This window comes from Anguilla rostrata, chromosome 2, assembly GCF_018555375.3.
Source record: "Anguilla rostrata isolate EN2019 chromosome 2, ASM1855537v3, whole genome shotgun sequence".
NCBI classification, from domain to species: Eukaryota; Metazoa; Chordata; class Actinopteri; order Anguilliformes; family Anguillidae; genus Anguilla; species Anguilla rostrata.
Window position 1 is genome coordinate 24,893,647 of NC_057934.1, and position 18,581 is coordinate 24,912,227.

The window sequence follows — 18,581 nt, forward strand, 5'->3', positions numbered from 1 at the left end:
CAAAGAGGGTCTAGGTATTTAAACCCATGACTCTTGTACTTCCTAAGCAGCGTAAAACATTTTATATTTATATATATCACAATGCTGATGGCTTAGTACAATAGGAGGCACATAGACAGGTAGGCAGACAAAATGAACAAAAACAATGAGACAACTCGCATAAATATTTCACTATTCGGATTTATTCTCCCTCCGCTATTTAAGTCACACGTCCCTATTCAGAAAAGAGACTTCAACAGCAGAAGAGAAAAAAGAAAAGGAATGAATGAATGGGATTTCTCAGTCTGATGAACTGATAAACATGAGATAAGAGGTAGCAGTGTAGCATAATGGGTAGGGTAGGCTTGTAACTGTAAGGCTGTAGGATTGATTCCTGGGGGGCGCTGCCATTGTACCCTGGGAAGCACTTAAGGTACTTAACCTGAATTGCTTCAGGAAATGTTTGTAAAAGAAAACAAGCTGTGTAAGTAATTTAATAAGGGGCTGCTTAAATGCAGCAACTGCGACAGCGTAAAGGCAGGCAACGTCTGAGGCTCATTGTGTGCCGTCAGTTCAGGCCACTTGATAAGACTGTGGGATACATTCCCTTTACCCTTACCCTGCGGCTGTCTCGCGCACCAAACTGTGGACCAGGCCAATCACGGCAATGCTGCATGGAAATCAGGGTTATATGAACGCAAGGAGCATTCTATAATCAGTGACACCTGGGATCGTTTAGCCATCCTGTCAGGAGTCATGCGGAACAGAGGATCTGTTTCTGTCGAGCTGTGTGGGCTCGTCCATTTACTCAGTCACCAACATTTATCCTTACTTTTGGCGATAACCAGACTACACTCTTAGGTGCCACAGCCAGATCTTTCATCAGTGATATCTGTAATCGCCCGAGTGCCCTGCATGTTCTAAAATCAGAAAGGGGTGGACGCACTTGATTAAAGACTGAGTAGGCACAGACTATGGGCTGGTCAAGGCACAATCAATACAGAGCCACAGCGCACTATTCAGCTGAGTCACTCGATGGGGGAAGCGGGGTAAAGAGAGAGGGAAAGAGATTGAGAGAGAAGGAAGAGAGAGAGAACAGAAGAGAGTGTTTTGTGAAGAGGACAATGAGCCACCATCTATTGCCTACAATGCCATTGCAACGTCAATATAGGGGAACTGATATTCCATTGCAGACCAGTTCAGTTCGTAAACGTGTTAGTCAATGCAATAAATGTGTCAGTCAATGCAATAATAAGACGCCTTTGCATGGCATGAGGTAATGTGGCATGCTGTGCAAATCTCACAGGCCAACAATCTCAACATGCCAATCATATTTAGCGGAAATTAGGCTAAGATCAAAATCAGAGATCGACAGGGAGATACAGGTTTTCAGCTAAAATGGCATGACAAAGTAGTTGGAACATAAGGTGCACAATGACATCTGGATCCAGACATTTATGATAGACCCAGAAATATCACAAAACCCCTTTACATATGGTAAACTTATTTGCTTAATACGTCTTCTAATGGCTCATGGTAGCATCAATCAGTGAAAGAACTGCATTGTCTTTGGGGAAAAATAAACAAGAAAGGATGCAACATGCTTCTGTGGAAGGTCGAGTGACCCTTGATTCACTGTGTTAACTAGACTTCATGCTCACAGCTATGGACAGCTGCTACTTTATGAGAATAGTACTTTATCTGACCTGTGTTTTGTATTTGCTGCAATGACCTTCGGTATGCACTTACTGTATCTCGCTTTGGATAAAAGCTTCTGCCAAAGAAAATGTAATCACGGGGGATGAAAAGATGTTAATCAGGGCTGCTGGGCGCGGTGTGATTGGCTCAGGTGTGGAGGATTGCACTGTCTCAGGTCAGGCATAGTTAATGGATTTAAGCAAGGTGGGGCACTGGGTGTGTAATCTAAGTACGTGGTTAATGGGCAGGTAGCGCAGATGGGCGGGTGCTGGGGTGGTTGGGGAACAGATGCACCCCCCCCCCTCGCCCCTCGCCCCTCCCCAAGGCACCTCGATTCCTGCCTCCTGTACGGAGTGAATGCGAATGCGGCAGCTCGGAGCTAAATATAGAGCAGCCCCACAAAGCAGCCAGCTCTGCTCCTTAAATATTTCATCTCCAGGGTAGGGAGGAAGACAGGGAGGGAGGGAGACAGGGAGGGAGAGAGAGAGGGAGGCAAAGGGGGTGGGGTGGGTTGAAGCAAAGGAAGGGATAAATAAAGAGAAAGGGATAAGAATGAGATATAGGTTGAACCGTCTGAAGAACAGTATGATACTGCTAATACAAATAAGGCATTCAGCAATTATCAGACAGGTCACAAAAACAAACAGTTGTTTTTATAACATGATGTAATCTTATATTTATATGTAACATTATATTTATCACCAATAAATGTATTTTGGTATTATAGTGGGCTCCACCTTATAAATATTGGTTCCACATGCATTATGAAGAATAATGGTTATTGTTTTATTCAGATAGATCAGTAAGCTGCTACAAAATGTCCAACGCTAACAAAATTATGTTTGGTAGGCGGCAGCCTTGAAAAACACTGTGTCCTTCTCCAGCTCCACAAATGCTGTCATACATAAGGATAAAGACATGAGCTGTGAGTCTCCTTCAGTGAATCACTGGTGGGTTGTGTAAGCCGGGTTTTATGTGAGTGATGCATGTTCTGTAGTGAAGGAGAAAACCTTGTCAAAGGATAAACATGAAAGTGGCTCTGAGGAGAACTCTTTGTTCGTACAAAGAAAGGTGCCTAGATTTCAGAGGATTCTTTTGTTACAATATCCTGACAGATATTTGGAACTGTCTAAAATGTTACGTCTCTATAAAACCCTTACTGCAGGTATTTATGAAATGAATAATAAAAATAGCTACAATTCAGTTTTGGCCTTCAAATACCTGAAGCATGGCTAAAAAAAAATACTGCTCCATTCTGAGCCAGAGCACGAGCTTTGACAGTGCATACAGGTTTATATTTGTTCTTTGTGACCCTGAAGAATCTGAATTATAGGTCATTTAACAAGGCTTTTCATTTGCTTTATTCTTCATGTTCCAATTTCTGTTTATATATTTATTGCTTCATTATCATTCTTTCGACCTGTACCACTGTCGCCCTATTCATACCACTCGTTCTGCTCAGTACCACTCTTCTGTTCGCTTCTGTTAATACACAGACACTTCAGTTCTGATTGCATCATTATAATAATTTCTCTCTGCTACAGCACATTTTATAGCCACTCTACAGCAAAATCTGAGGCAATGGGTGCACTCTGACAATGTAAGCACAAGGTCCCTCTGTTGTGTACAGGAACATAGCACCGCCTTTTGAAAAGGTAGCAAAAACATGCAAAGTGGACTGCATGCCTATACAGAGAAGTTCTAATGAGCTAGATGATAATATATTATTATACTGTATTAACCTTTAGCAGGTTCCACATTGGAATCAGGAGTCTTATGTATTCATATGTATAGCAAAATCGATAGTACAATGTGAAATTTCTAAGAACATTAAACTGAATGGTTAAATGAGGAACTGCTATGTTCCTCATTCACTGATTTCTAAGGCCTGCCTATAATAACCTATGGGCGGGCTTTGGAAAATGAAGATTGCGGAGTGACGGTATACATCAGAAAGTGATCTTACACCGCAGAAAACGCAAACAGCATTGGCATTTAAGACAGCAGCCGAGCACTAGCGGAAGCTAACATTCTTCTGAAGGGTCATTTACCCATTTTCCTGATAACTCAAAAGCATGTTTGATATGGCTAATCAGAATATACATAAAAGATAAGTAGTTCCTCTTACCATCGAACCATGAGAGTACACTGGTCCAAGAATAACTATTTGCCTTTCAGATTTCTGCAACTGCAGGGGTAGATTACCTGCGATCTTACTGAAGAAATATAATACCTCTCTGTTCCTCAGTGGTTGGTTAAATGCACGTATATCACATGCTGTAACCATTAAGGCCCAAATAATTTAGACTACATTTGGCAGAGACTAATTTTTGAGGAACTTTGTTTTAACCAATACCCTGAGAGTATACGTTTTCAATACATACAAACTTTTTACTCGTTTGCTCCTTGCATAATGATTTCCTTGTAACCATGTTTAAGAACTTTTAAAAACAACTTTGTTCACTTTTGGCATTTATTGCCCTCTTCGGACATCCATGCATGTTTCTTGCCGCTGCCATGTCACAAGTCGTGTTCCTCTCTGTACAAGAGTACATTCCATTGTGTGACTCCCCCTAGTGGAATGGAGCACTTCCGTTGTATGAACTGGATTTGCAGCTATATTCCTCTTCTGCATTTGTTTTCATTTTTGTATGCTTTTTTTGAATTTGCATTGTTTCTGAACTAGCAGCACATTTCCTTTCAACCTTTGCTTCGCTATACAGCAGTATGTTCCCTCTCTTGCAGTATGTTTCTGCTGTTGCTTTTGGTTTAGCTTAGCTTTGAAATCTGCATCGTTTCTGGATTTGGAGCATGGTTTCCTTAATGTTTGAGCTTCCACCTTTGAAGAGAGATTGCCCTTGAGGGCCACCCTAGGAAAGTATACAAGTATACATACAAGGGTACATGAATGGGACTCCCCAGCAATGTCTTTGTTTAATGCCCACCCCAACAGAGAAGCAGGTGTCATATTGGCGGGATCCATTCCAGACCGAGCCAGCTCCTTACCTCTTGAAGTGGCTGAGGAGGGTGCCCACCAGCTCCCCAATGCGGCTCTCGCCAGCGGGCACCATGCCCTGAAGGCACACGATGAGGTCCCGGCTGTCCTTGGTGTGGAAAACCACGAGCTGGTCCTTCCCAGGGGACACGCTCACCCCCGTCACCTGACACGACAAAGGGACACCATGCAGAATTTAATTTCAACAGGGTGTCATCACCGTTACCGGCTCATAAACTTTCCTTCATTATTTTTGACATTCTTGACCAACATGCAAAAGCACATCTTGCTTTAAGAGTTGAACCCATGTAGCAACAGCAGTCTAAGCAACATGACAGCATAACCGTAATACATTTCAAGAGGAGTACATTAACCAAGAAAAAACATCTCAAATGATATCAGGTCTTCTCAGGTTTGAACTGAAAACAAAAAATGCTGAAGAAAGAAAAAGGGATTCCCACACTATTGGGTAAAGCAGTGGGTTCTGCTCTATAGGCATGAGTGAATGCAGAAAGAGGGGAATAAAATGGCTGTCTCAAATAACTCAAAGCCAAAAAATACGAAGTGAGAGATATTTTTCTGGTTGTTTGGCAGGTGCACATTCAACCCCAGTCAAATGGCACAAAACATTCAAACAAATTGCACCATCTAATCATTTAGAGATGAGATAGATTAGAGTGGCATCAGGAGTGCTTGCCAGCTGGACATTAAGCCATCTGCCTCTTGTTTCAGGATTGCTACATTACAGGATTAATACAACTATGCATGTGTACACATTATTAAAAAACTTTAGATTCCAAATGAAGGCTTGCTGAATTCATACAACATCGAACAGGACTGGAAAAAAACAAACAAAATAAGAGGTTTCACAGTGCAGTGTCTCCTACTGCAACCTGACCCGACACTACCGCAGTCACGCAAAAGGGCTGGCAAAATGTACCACCAGTAAACGGGTCAAATGCTGCCGTTTAGACAACTTGCAGGCGGAGAAGAAGCAAAAGGCCAAAGCGGATTGCCGTAATGATCTCCGGTTCAGCCTCTGGTCCGCCGCCTGCAGACAGACGTAATGCCTGGTAATGGGGCCCGGTCTCCCGCCTTCCTCTGGTCTCCTTGCTCGGCAACGCGGTTTCGTCGACGGCTCGTTGAGCACACTGGAAAAACAGCTGGGGGTGAAGGCGAGGGCTAGAGCCGCTGGGTTATGGGGGGTCACTACCAAAATAACAACTGAGATAAAAGCCCATGCGCATGGGAGCCGGAAGCATCCGTGATCCTTTTTTGTGCGTCTGAGAGTCCTCTGGGGGCAAGGAACACTCAGACTTCTTCGGAACACTGAGGCGATGGGCCTGCTCTGCAAACGCATCCCTCTGCAGTCCTTGGCTCAGGACCCTCTGCCCCAGTCTTGGTTAAGAGCTGTACCCAAAAGGACTCGCTGTACCCGGTGGCCTGTGCAGTCACCAGTAAAACTGCAGGATGGGCACAGAAGGTTGGAGGCCACGTGAACTGTGTACCGTTTGCAGTCATGTGGCCGTTACCGGCAGGGCCCTTCCTCCTCCTGTACGCAGTGAAAGAGCTCAGAATGTTCACGGTTACATAACCCTAGGCTGAATCACTCTGGACATCCACAGCACAGAAAGGCAGCTGCCCTTGGTTCAAGCGGAGAAATCAGGACAATCAACAGAGCTGCTGGGGTGGGGGATTCTTTGCACAACAAAACTGAATACATAAAGCTAGCCAATTTTTTGACATTTTTTATTGAGATGCTAAGACAAAAAATGATATATATACATACACAATAATAACAAAAATGATTAGGATTATCTTAAAAAATAATTTTGAATGTGCAAAGAAACTCTGGGTTTCTATGGCTGCATTAAAAGAAACCTGGGAAAACCTGGAACAAAAAGCGAAACTAATTCAACTGCAATTCTCCACAAATTCTGCAAGGACATCGTGGCTTTGTTTGGCTTTGTTTTTGGTTTCTGTTGCCCGTTTGGTGTCCCCTTACAACATATGGGACTTGGTGAGCATGTATGGCAAAGCGGATTGTGATGCCAAGTGCCTGTGTCTATTTTTACAACAATCATTTAAATATCATATAAACTGCAAATACAAATGCTGCTGATTTTACTGTGAACAGCTGTGTTGTGGTGACTTGTGGTGAAACTGAACACTGTCGTGGGAAAAAGGCCAGTGCAAACAATGCTTTCTTACCAATTTCAAAAATTCATATCTAATTCACACACTGGGTCATCTTTGAACTACATATAACTATATAGGGTTTCACAGCAACTAATCAGTGCAGGTAGAGAACACAAATTACATGAGGGCTTAGAAAAGTCGAGAGGGAGGGAGGGAGGGAGCGGGGGAGTGGGAGAGACAGAGCAAGAGAGATTGCAGCAGAAATGCATAAATAGGAAGTGTTGAACCGAGCAAAGGAAAACAAAAGAGGGAAAGGCGGAAGGAGAGAGTGAAGCTCCTAGGAGGAGGGCAGAATCGCACAGAGGAAGCAGATCTGTGAACACATGCCCGAACGCTACCAGACATCAGCTGATCCTCCCTCCTGCACCGTTGCCATGACAACCCTGTCTCCCGGGAAGTTGGCATGACAACGGTGGAGCGCGCGAGAGAGAGAAGAAGACAGACGCAGGGAAGAAGTGAAAAATGTAGAGAACGGGGGGTCGATCGGGGCAAAATTAAGGAATGAAACGGAGGTGCCCCGAAGCGGCTGGATCCAACCGCAGCGCATCCTGAGGTCTTCTCCTCATTTGCATTTTTCCTCCCTGACCCTGCTCTCCATCCCCCCCGCTCTGCATTGGCCTGCCTCCAGACGCCTTTCACACGCTGCGCAGACCGAGCTGAACGCCGCTGTATTCACACCATCCCTTCTCTCTGTCTATGTCTCCCCCTCCCTCCTTTTCTCGCTGCCTGTCTTCCTTTCTCAGGTCCTGCACGTTTTGTACTGAACAGAGCTGTCAAAACACTGTCGGTTCCGTTCTTTGGTGTACCCCATCAATACGACTCTGTGTAAACACATTCGCTTTGTCCCGCTTGAACAATCGGGGAGACTGCACAGCTGGCTTCTATATTTAGCCCTAGGCACGTGCAGGGGCTCCTGATCTCCCCCCGACCCCCTCCCCCAGGATACACGAGGGCTTCTCGTCTCCCACCAGCACACGGCAGCGCCCGCGGTCGGCCGTCACAGAGAAATCATCGAAAGAGCTTTGGCTTCGTGCGACAGGAGAGAAATCGCTGATGGTCGCTCGTCGCAAGGTCAACTCTTCGGGTTTAAGCCCGTTAAATCCCACACTGATCCCGCTGACAGTTCAAGGTTCTGAACCCCTCGGTGCTTAAGAGATGACGGTGCTTTTAATGCAGTGTGAACACAATGTGGATTTCATCAGCCGAGCTCAGATGGGCAAATCCGCATGGACCGTGTCCTGTGACGGCATTACAGAACATACTCAATAATGAAGTCTGTAGAGTGGATGCAAAAAATTATAATGTAAAACAAAAATTTCTGCAACACCTGAACGGAATATGTCAAACGTGAAGCATTGTACAATATTCATGAAAATCAGGGGTGGCACATTTTAAGATTTCCTAGAAACAACGGCAAACTGATTTGTCCTTGCAATTACTGAAGTACACTTTTTATTTATTATTCCACCATATTTTTGAAAGATAATAATAAAAAGAAGAAAAAAAAAGATTTTCCAATTATATTTTTTTGTTAGTTTACTTGAGTAAGCATTGCTACAATATGCTGTGCGCTACAATGTAACAATGCTATATGTAATACAACATAATACAGTAGCTCCTCATCTGGGAATCAAACCTCCAGCCTTGGAGCTGCCCAATTCCCTGCACTGCCACTTTATATATACCATCTCATTGACATATGATAAATGCTTTTTAGCTGACAAACTGTGCAATATTAACAAATTATCTGTGTTGACTGAAGTAACTAAAGTGTTTCAAGTACCATTGTAAACAGCACCTGTTAGCCATGGCAAAGAAAAATATGTTTTTTCACTTTTTGAATTGGAATTAAGTCAAGTGGAACATAAAAGCACTCCCCAATGCAGAAAATGTCACCAGAAGAGAAAACAGAGGAACAACAGAAAGATAACCACTGAAAGCACAAATCTCTAGTTACCCCGTAGCACTGTATGGTGGAGGAGGATGACGCTGTATATTACGTACGTTGTACAGTGGGATGCTCTTCATGGGCTTGTACTGCTTGAGGGGGTCCATCTTGTACAGATGTCGGTCAGTAATCAGGACCGTGCGATCCTCCGACTTGTGGAAGCGGTTGATCTAGGAAAGGGAAACCCACCGTCACTGCCGCGGCAACGCAATGCGTTTCAAATCAGAACTCCGCCGGCGAGCGGACGACAGGGCCCGGCTGCCGTGAGGTCGAAGGAACGCAGCGCTTCTCTTCGGGGCGTCAGGGGAAGGAGCACCTCAAGGAGCACATCAAGGCAACATCACGGTCCTGCAGATTCCTTCTGTACAACATCAGAAGGATTCGACCATACCTGACGACGCACTTCACCCAGATGCTCGTCCAGGCTACGGTGACCTCTCGCCTGGATTACTGCAACTCTCTCCTTGCGAGCCTGCCAGCTTGTGCCATACAGCCACTACAGATGATTCAGAATGCCTGCTGCCCGACTCATCTACAACCTTCCCGAATTCTCCCGCGTCACTCCTCTGCTGCGATCGCTCCACTGGCTACCGGTCGCTGCCAGGATCCGGTGCAAAGCCCTGACCCTTGCCTACACTGCAGCCAACAGAACAGCCCCCATCTACTTGCAGGACATGATTCAATCCTATGTGCCTGCTCGACCACTCCGCTCTGCAGCAGCATGGCGCCTTGTACCCCCTCCCACCTGACCAAAGGGATCACAGAGCTTCTCCACCCTAGCTCCCCAGTGGTGGAACGAACTCCCCATCCCTCTTCGAACCTCCCCCTCACTACCCATCTTCCGCCGTGGCCTGAAGACTCATCTCTTCAGACTATACCTGGACTAACTACCACCACGCTGTATATTTCACTCTAAATCTCCTCCCCCCCCTTTCATGATGCTTGTTATATGTTTCCCCATCCCAGCATTTTTTGGTAATTTGTATTTGTCCTAATACTGTAGCTTGTTCTTCTGCCTAGTTGGCTTTGCAGAGGTTAGGTCTGAATAGTGTTCACTGTGTGAAACTAAACTGTGTTCTTGGCTAGAAATAGCTGTACAAAATAAGTATTGTATCTTATCGAACCTGTGTTTAGTAGTTGTCTATGACCATGAAATGCACTTTTTGTACGTCGCTTTGGATAAAAGCCAAATAAATGTAATGTAATGGGAACCCACCTTGCGGACGTTGCAGGCGAAGAGGACCCTCATGAACTTGTCCTTGCGTTGCAGGTCGTTGGACACCAGGGTGAAGGAGGACGCCATCTCGGGGCTGTCCCGCTTCTACAGACAGATAATGGACAGACGTGTGAAAAATAAAATCTAATTTGAAGGAGTGGAGAGAAAGCATGGCAGAACAAAGCCTCCTGAGTGAAGGTAGAGGGATTCTTGGCACTCACCAGGTAGTTGCCTTCCCATGCCCTCTGTAGGCCCAGGTCTGCCCTTTGACCTTTCAGAGCCTCCAGAGTGGCCACCTTGGCCCTCATTTGCAGCATCTCCTCAGGTGACAGGCCTTTGATGAGGGACCACGCCCACCACCTGCCCCCCACCCCCACGCCAATGAACACAGCGTGAGACACAGCGGTTTCTCAAAAGAAGGTCAAATCCTACTTTTATCACAATACCATGCTCATTAATACAGACAGGCCTGAGGCTACAGGGAGCGCTCGCAAGCACAAAGTGAAATATTAACTGAGCATTGGCGCAGCGTTCTCTGCCGCGGTCACGCGGAGGCAAAATGAGCGCCGACCTGTTGTAGATGCTCCTCAGCGACTCCTCGAACCGGCGCAGGACTTTGGGCGGCATGGGCCACTTGATGTGCTTCCCGTGGTCCTTCATGGTGCGCACGTGTTTGAAGCAGCGGTTCATGTCGCGGATGTATGTCCGCACTTTGTAGCGGCGGTAGGCACGCAGGAAGGTGAGGGCGGCCCGCATGCGCCGATAGCGCATTCTGGCCACCGTGCCGCGCCACACCTACGGGCCAGGACAAGGAAACGGGCAGGTATTAAAAAAACTGCTGCATGAAAACGCATGCACATGAGTAAGCAAGAAATGCACCCAAGGGTGGTTCAGGGTCAAGTAGTATACCTAAATAAATATGATGCATTCGGTATAATATGATACATTATTGGGAGCCTGCTGGAAGCACTGCAGTTACAATGATATAACTCCCTCCCTGGGTTAATGATGCATGGTACTAGGGCCCCAGAGAGTGCTTTCCCATGTAATCTACCCTAGTTTTATCACTGTTGTGCTGCAAATAATATATTTAGCTCGCTGTATAGCAGTACAGCCTGATTCGCAAATGGACAAACTACACAAGGGACACAAAGGGTCGTGCAATGTCTAGTGAACTGCCTCTGATTTCAGAAACAGGATTAAAGATTAGGCAGAACCATCAATCAACGTCACCTTGCATCAAAATAGCCTAACATATACATATTTAAATACTTCGAAAATACAAATACGATACAGATACTGCAAGACGAATACCCTATGCAGGCATACATGATAAATGCTTTTTAAATACTGGATTTACAAGTCCTTTGGGACAAGACGGGGCTGGTCACTTTGGGAGGTCATCAAGACATCACTCAGAGGAATCAATGAGAGATACAGATCAGGGAATAGACTGACCCCAACCATTATGTGTGCCACCAAAAAAAAAAAAAAAAAATGATCCAGAGTCAGTGCAGAATCACTCTTTGCCTCCCACGTCACATGACCTCAGTGGGCTGACTCCCATAGGGTCCCTGCCGCCCTCATTATGGCACTCGGCTCTGTAAGTAATGGAGGAGGGGGGAGGAGACCCACTGGGGGAAAAGCATTCATCATCCTCTTCCTCCCTGACACAGGAGCAGGGGTCTCCAGCTCAAGGGGGTGACAGAGTGCACTGTCCAATATTTTTTTTTGTTATTAACATGTAGACTGGTGGGGGTTGGTCTGTGAGAAAATAAAATCAAACGATGGTTGGCTGGTCCACTGATTCAATGTGTATTTTCAACATTAAAACATGTCATGTGGGGTTACAATTAACATTTTCTACATGCTTCATATTCCATAATACATACACTTAAATGCGAAAGTATTGGGACGGTGACACAATTTTTTGTTGTGTTGGCTCTGCGCTCCAACACATCAGACTTGAAATAAAACAATGAAATATGAGATCAAAGTGCAGACTGTCAGCTTTAATTTGAGTGTAATTACATCCATACCGGGTGATTTGAATTGCAGCCCTTTTTACACATATTACATACATAAATACAGTGTAAAATATATCATAATGTAGACACACAGACAGAGCTGGAAAAGGAAGGATGTGTGGTAAGCAGTGCTTAATTTGAGGCAGAGCAAGATGCCTCTTTTTTCACACCTCTGGAATTTCTGGCTGCCTGCAGGATCTCAAAGTTCAGAATCAGCACCTTACTGGTACATGAATCTCTTATGATGTACAGTTTAAAAAAAATACATATGATCTTGTCCCACTTACATTCATTGCAGTTTCTCAATATATCTTGTCCCACTTACATTCATTGCAGTTTCTCAATATATACTCAGTCATGTAATTTACACTTTTCTTAGTGTTATTTGCAGCAGTGACTGCAGAATGCATGTTATATTAATTGCTGGGCATCGTGTGTTGGTATGACTTACACATTGAGCACTAGAGTTAAGGACTGTAATCAAAAGTAACGGCAGGCCGCTGAGCTACAGGCATGGATTAACATATCAGGACACAGCGATCAGTTGCACAGGTATTCCCATTAAGCTCTGCTGTGTTTAGCGATGGGAGAAGCAGCAGCCTGGCAGCACGGCGCCCATTCCCCTACTTGAACAAAGGCGCAGACGGCGGCTATTATCTGCGGGAGGGTGGGGACGAGACAATGCCCCAGGGACCGGGGACAATGAGCCCGGCGCGTACGCCCCTCCTCTTCCCCTGCTGCCGCGCCGCCCGAGCGGCATTTTAAAGACTCGTCCGCAACGCGCCCCTTCGCAGCCGGGCCCCTGACGCAGTCTCAGCAGCTCATCAAAGGCAAATGGAGGATCACTGCCTGAGACAAAGTGTGACAGATTGCTCTAGCCTGTCAGCCGCTGAAACCCGCTGCATTTACGTCAGGAGTTGACCAGGAGCATGCTGGGTAAATCCCCGATGAACATGGCAGCCTAGCGGCAGATGTAATCCACAATTTTATGATCATCAGTCACAGGTTGGACAAAGAAAGGGAGAGCAGTGACTGGAGACTAATTTGGTCTGAAACTATTAGAATAAAATCCCAAGGTCTTATTTTTAACCAGCATTCTTCTGACTCCTGTCCTACACAGTGCTGGGGAGTAAATTAACAGCACAGAAATTATAGAATAGATACCATCTGCCAGATAGAGGGTGAGAATAATTTGTATTAAAATCCATGCCAGGGAGGTGGTGAGTTAATGGTATATTAAAATGGCATGAAAAATGAGGCCCGGTTGAAGCTTTGACAGCTCAGTGGATTCAAGCATATCGTTATTTCAGAGAAGTGAAGTGCCCGGAAGTGCCTGGAATTATCATGCCTAGCACTAAACCCAAAACTGGTGGGAAGGTGGACGAGGGTGGCCCAATTTTCCCCCAAAGCCTTGCAAGCCAAGCTCCTCCACTCAAATGCTCACGAGGGACATTCCTGCGGTCCCCCTTCAATTCGATTGATCGGGGAGAGCGGCAAACAGCAGACAACAGAGCGCAATCGACGCACCGCAAAGCTCGACAGCGCATCAAACGCTTCTGACCGCAGCCGGCCAACTAGGACAGAAAGGCGCAGGAGAAACGGGAGAAGCGTTTGCATAAATCAATACACAGCGTTGGCTAGCTGCGCCCCGCATCATTATGGTGCCGCACATTCTCCGTGACCTCCAGGAGGGTTTGATGGCGCTTGTTTACACTATGCGCTCTGCCATTTGTCAGTAATTAGGGTAAAGACAGCCGGTTCCTTGTGACACATCAATCTCCTATTGGACAGATGTCAACCTCCTCCACAGGCAGTTCATTATTTCCCTGTCCCTCTACTTGCTCATCAGATCTTAGCCCAGCTAAAACCAATATCAAATTTTCCCTATCCTACGGAAGGAAAATTACGGGAGCCCAGGTGTCCGGATTAACTTGCCCGTACAGAGGATCTGTGTCGAAAGAAGGATCTGATCAAACCAGATGATGTTTTCACCACATGTTTTTTTGTATACCTTCATATTTGTGATGGAAAACCTTATATTTTTATGCATATTTGATGATCTTTACACACTCAGTGATAATTCAAATTTTGGTGGAGTCATATATTTCACCCATTGTTATTGTGTAGCCAATGATTATGTTCCAAGCATATCAATACACTGAGAACTACCTAGGTTGAAATGCATGTATTTTCATTGTTCAAACAAAAAAATAAACAAAAACCTGCTATATTATATTTTTTTCAGAAAAATGCCTATAAGATAAATATTTTATTTTAGTGTGTATTTTTGTTTATTTGCTTATTTTGAGAAGTCGGCATTCCGGTTTGTTTATCATTTCGGAGCCAAAGTGCTAGCAATTTTATTTCAACCCGACCCATGGCCAGATAACGCGCTCCTCATGTTTCAGCTTGAAAGATGGCTGACCTTCTGCATCTGTTGCCCACACTGCAGAGAGGGTGTGAATGTCTGTGCATGTGCACATGTGCGCAGAATTAATGAGCTCGCCCACAGCAGCGCATATGGGGCTCTGAGCCAGTGGACCAATGGAAGCCGCAGGCTGCAGTATCGGTCAGAGGGTGAAACATTCATGACCAGGGGCGTAATCAGCTGCTCTCTACATTAAGATATAAATGTGTCCCTCTACAAACCCAGCTCCAGTAGGACATAGGGAACAAAAGGCAGCAGAAACATAAAATGTGAGCCAACATCATGCAACAAAACAGCCAAAATTAGCAATATAAAACTGGCTTTTATTTGGTACAAATCAGATTTTACGTGGGCGACAACTGATTTTAGATGGACCCAACACCCAATTATGAAGAGAAAAGTAGGTCCTGGTTTTCATCGCTGGAAGGTGTGATTCATTTCCGTTTAAAGGCCATTTCTTTGTTGCATCAGTGTCAATAACAAAGATGAGCTATGCATCATATAACAAGGAGCTTGAAAGGCTTCACCGTTTGTGCTATTTCTGTGTTTCTACCCTGTTCGGCTGACCCGCGGTAAGTCAGTAATTCTGCGGGTCATATCACTGGTGTTCTGCTGTAATTGGTGCTCTGCCATCACGCCAGCGACCAAACTGAAATTATTTCCCCTCAAAATATCCCCGTTCTGCGGTACGGTTATAGAAAGCACAGTGCTGGAGGCTCCTAAAATACACAAGCTTTCATTGAGCTACCAGACTAGAGGCAGGGGAAAAAGCAGAGGGCAGAACTATCCATTTTTAGGTCAGTGGTTTAAAAGCACACGTTTCCACTTACGTAAGCGAAACAAAGAAGGCTTAAAATGGCGACAGGTGTATTAGCAGTGTACACCGCACAAAGAAGTCAGAATAAATCACATCTACAGCAAACATTTTTGGATCACTACCACCACAATTTTGCCATTTGGTACATAATTACTCCTGTTTATTGCTCATTTGCATGCATGCATTAGTTGGTGACCCAGCAGTCTGGTTACTGGTCTCTTTTGAGTCTAAATGCAACACAGTTACATTAGTTGAAAGTTAAGGTTAAAATGCAGTACATTTTTTGCAATGCTGACATGTGCATTCAGTAAAGCTCTCTTCTGAATCCTTTTTTGAGCACAATTTTGAGTATATATTAACATTTACATGCATGTGTGCTGAGTGGTTGTTTAATATCAAGCATTTGCAAGCTTGCTGGAGGTGTTGTGTAGGTCACACAATGCTTTAGTTGTGCGGTGTAATGATATCCTGTAGGGAATACGTTTTCAAGGCAGTATGGCAGTGATGGAAGGACCCACTTGGTCACCTATGGTGTAGCATCATTTCACAAACAGAACTGTGCAATTAAGAAAAAGGTAAAGCGGCTGACTCCGGTAAAGTGCTGCATTCTGCAGCACAGCACTTCTAAAAGTAGAAAAACAGAATACATAAACCGCCATCATCAGACACTCAGACTGACAGGGTAAACGAGACGGGTGGGCTCAGAGCTATCAAATATTAATTAAAAAGGAGTAATGAATAATGCAGCACCTCCGTGTCCTCGTGTTTTCGCCCCAAGACTGGTTCAGTTAACCCCTGAGACGCCATGCTTCATTGGGTTCTGCTGGTCTCAGACTTGGTGTTTTTTAATTTTTTCTTGGCAGGAATTGGTCGTGACAGGGTTCCCACTGATTTCAAGACATTATTTTCCAGGATATTTTATGAGACCAACTTCCCCAATGCTCTGTTTTCAAAACACGCGTGCTGTGGTGCAGGCAGAACGGGACATGGACACAATGCTGATGGTGAATGCAAAGCAAACGGAACGCAATGCGCTGGTGGAGCTTCAGTGTAATGCTACGCTCTCACCAAATGTCTATTAAATGGGCGCTACTATGCAAATCATGTAGGCGGGTTCCGTCAAATAGATGCCTCTATAGGATCAATATGAACAATTGCTGTACAGTAGCCTAGCATAGAACACTGCCGGCACCTGATCTGAGTTTCGTGAGCCAGAGCCAGCTATACTGGACACCTTCATTTGCATAGAGCAAAGATGGAGTACATTCTATGCAAAAACAGAACTGGCGAAGGTACCACACCACTTGCAGAATGCACTATCATGCACCGCGAGGCCTAGTCCATTTAAAATGAATAAGATTCATTTAGTGCCAGATTCAATGAGAATCCCCAGTAAGGAATCTGTTTGTTCTGGAGACGTTTTTGAAGATGAAAAATGAAGACAGTCACAAGATCTTGATTGTCTGGTGGTTGTAAAAGAGAAAGTAGCATGTGGGAGCATTTTGAATACACTAATGTTACTGACATAAGCAAGTGCATAGTTATTACTGGAAACAAAATGTATGGCATCGAGCTGTAGAGAGGATCTTCTCAGTGTGTGGGGAACATAAATAAAAAAATTTCTTTATTTTTTGAATTTTCATTACAACCATTTACAACTTCCACTGTTTAAAAGAGAACAGTCCAAATATGTTTTGCAGTTTTGCAGTTTGAACACACCTCCAAATGGTGAGAGCAGCTGTTGTCAGCAAAGCTGTCAATGTCAATAATTTTAGTTTGGTGTCAATAAAATCCATTCGTGTTAAAAGCAAAGGATGGTTTTTTAAATTAAAATCAAAATAAAAAACTGAAACCAACACAAACACTAAAACCAAATAGAGTGTCAAAAAACTAAAACTAAAATAAAAATGGCCAGAAACTAATAAAACTAAACTGCAATAGAAAACTGGAAATACACTGGAAATAAAAACTGATTCAAAAATTTTTAAACTAAAACAAATTCACCCTGGATCGCACGGGGCTTTGTGCACTGGATCGCTCTGTGGTTTTGGCCTAAAATGTTTCATCAAAAATATTTTCCAGGGCAACTAATTGCTTTCCAGGACATTTAGGGCAATTTCATAATTTTCCACAACTTTTCCATGGCTTGAAAACGGCATCAAAAAATTCTGTTTTCCATTTTTTCCAGGACGCATGGGAACCCTGCGTGTGCAAGAGAGTCGTGACCCAGTGCATCGTCTCTCCTGAAACATGAAACAGGGGTGTGTTCCGCTGCTTTTAGGAGCTGCGAGAGGTCCGTGGTCTTTAGATAAGTACAAATAGAGCGTGTGAGACTGAAGATTCTCACCCATCCAAACATTTTTTCCAAGTCATCATAGCCATTTTTGGCTGTGTGAGGCTAGACACTCTCTCAGATTGGGGAGCTTGGATAAGACTTCTGCAGACTTCATTGTATTTTGGCAAATAAAAGAAGGCGTGTTGCCTGAGGGATTGGTGCAATCCTGGCACCTCCAGTGCTCTGGGCTTCACTGGCACAGGGCACGCGGGTCTGAAAGATACTGATAAAGAGACTGCCAAGCGCAGGGGAATCTGACACACAGGAAAAAGCTGCCTGCAGCAGCAGTGTGTGTGTGTGTGTGTGTGTGTGTGTGTGTCTGTGTGTGTGTGTGTGTGTGTGTGTGTGTGTGTGCGTGTGTGTGCGTGAGTGTGTGTGTGCGTGTCTGTGCGTGTGTGTGTGTGCGTGAGCGACTGAATGTGTGTGCGTGAATGTGTGTGTGTGTGCGCAAGCGACTGCGTGTGTGTGCGAGTGTGTGTGAGCGACTGTATGCGTGTGTGTGTGTGTGTGTGCGCGACTGAATGTGTGTGCATGTGTGTGTGTGCATGAGCGACTGAATGTGTGTGTGTGTGTGCGTGAGTGACTGAATATGTGTGTGTGCATGAGTGACAGTATATGTGTGTGTGTGTGTGTGCGCATGCGTGCATGTGCGTGTATGTGTGTATGTGTATGTATGTGTACGTATGTGTGTGTGTGCGTGTATGACAGATTGTGTGATGCCCCTGCTCTGTATGACCTGCCCTGCTGCTTCACTTCAGCACTGCTCCAGTGCATGTGTGAGAAATTGTGTGATACCCTACTGCATGCTCATCTGTGTGTGTGTGTGTGAATGTATATATGTGAGTGTGCGTGCGTATGAGTGCTGGTGTGTATGCACGGGAGTGTGTAAGTGCGCTTGCATGAGAAGTTGTGTGACCCCATACTGCATGACCACCTGTG

General features: G+C 44.9%; 1 protein-coding gene across 1 annotated transcript in view; it reads right to left on the minus strand.

Moving 5' to 3' along the window:
* The window catches only part of myo1d (myosin 1D), a 95,985-nt gene that overhangs the window by 18,920 nt on the left and 58,484 nt on the right, over positions 1-18,581 (minus strand). Inside the window, exons 17-21 of the mRNA XM_064321365.1 lie at positions 10,607-10,830; positions 10,257-10,395; positions 10,036-10,140; positions 8,876-8,989; positions 4,684-4,838 (exon numbers count right to left, since the gene is read on the minus strand). Of these exons, the coding sequence (XP_064177435.1) occupies positions 4,684-4,838; positions 8,876-8,989; positions 10,036-10,140; positions 10,257-10,395; positions 10,607-10,830 (737 nt within the window). The remainder of the gene's footprint in view (positions 1-4,683; positions 4,839-8,875; positions 8,990-10,035; positions 10,141-10,256; positions 10,396-10,606; positions 10,831-18,581) is intronic.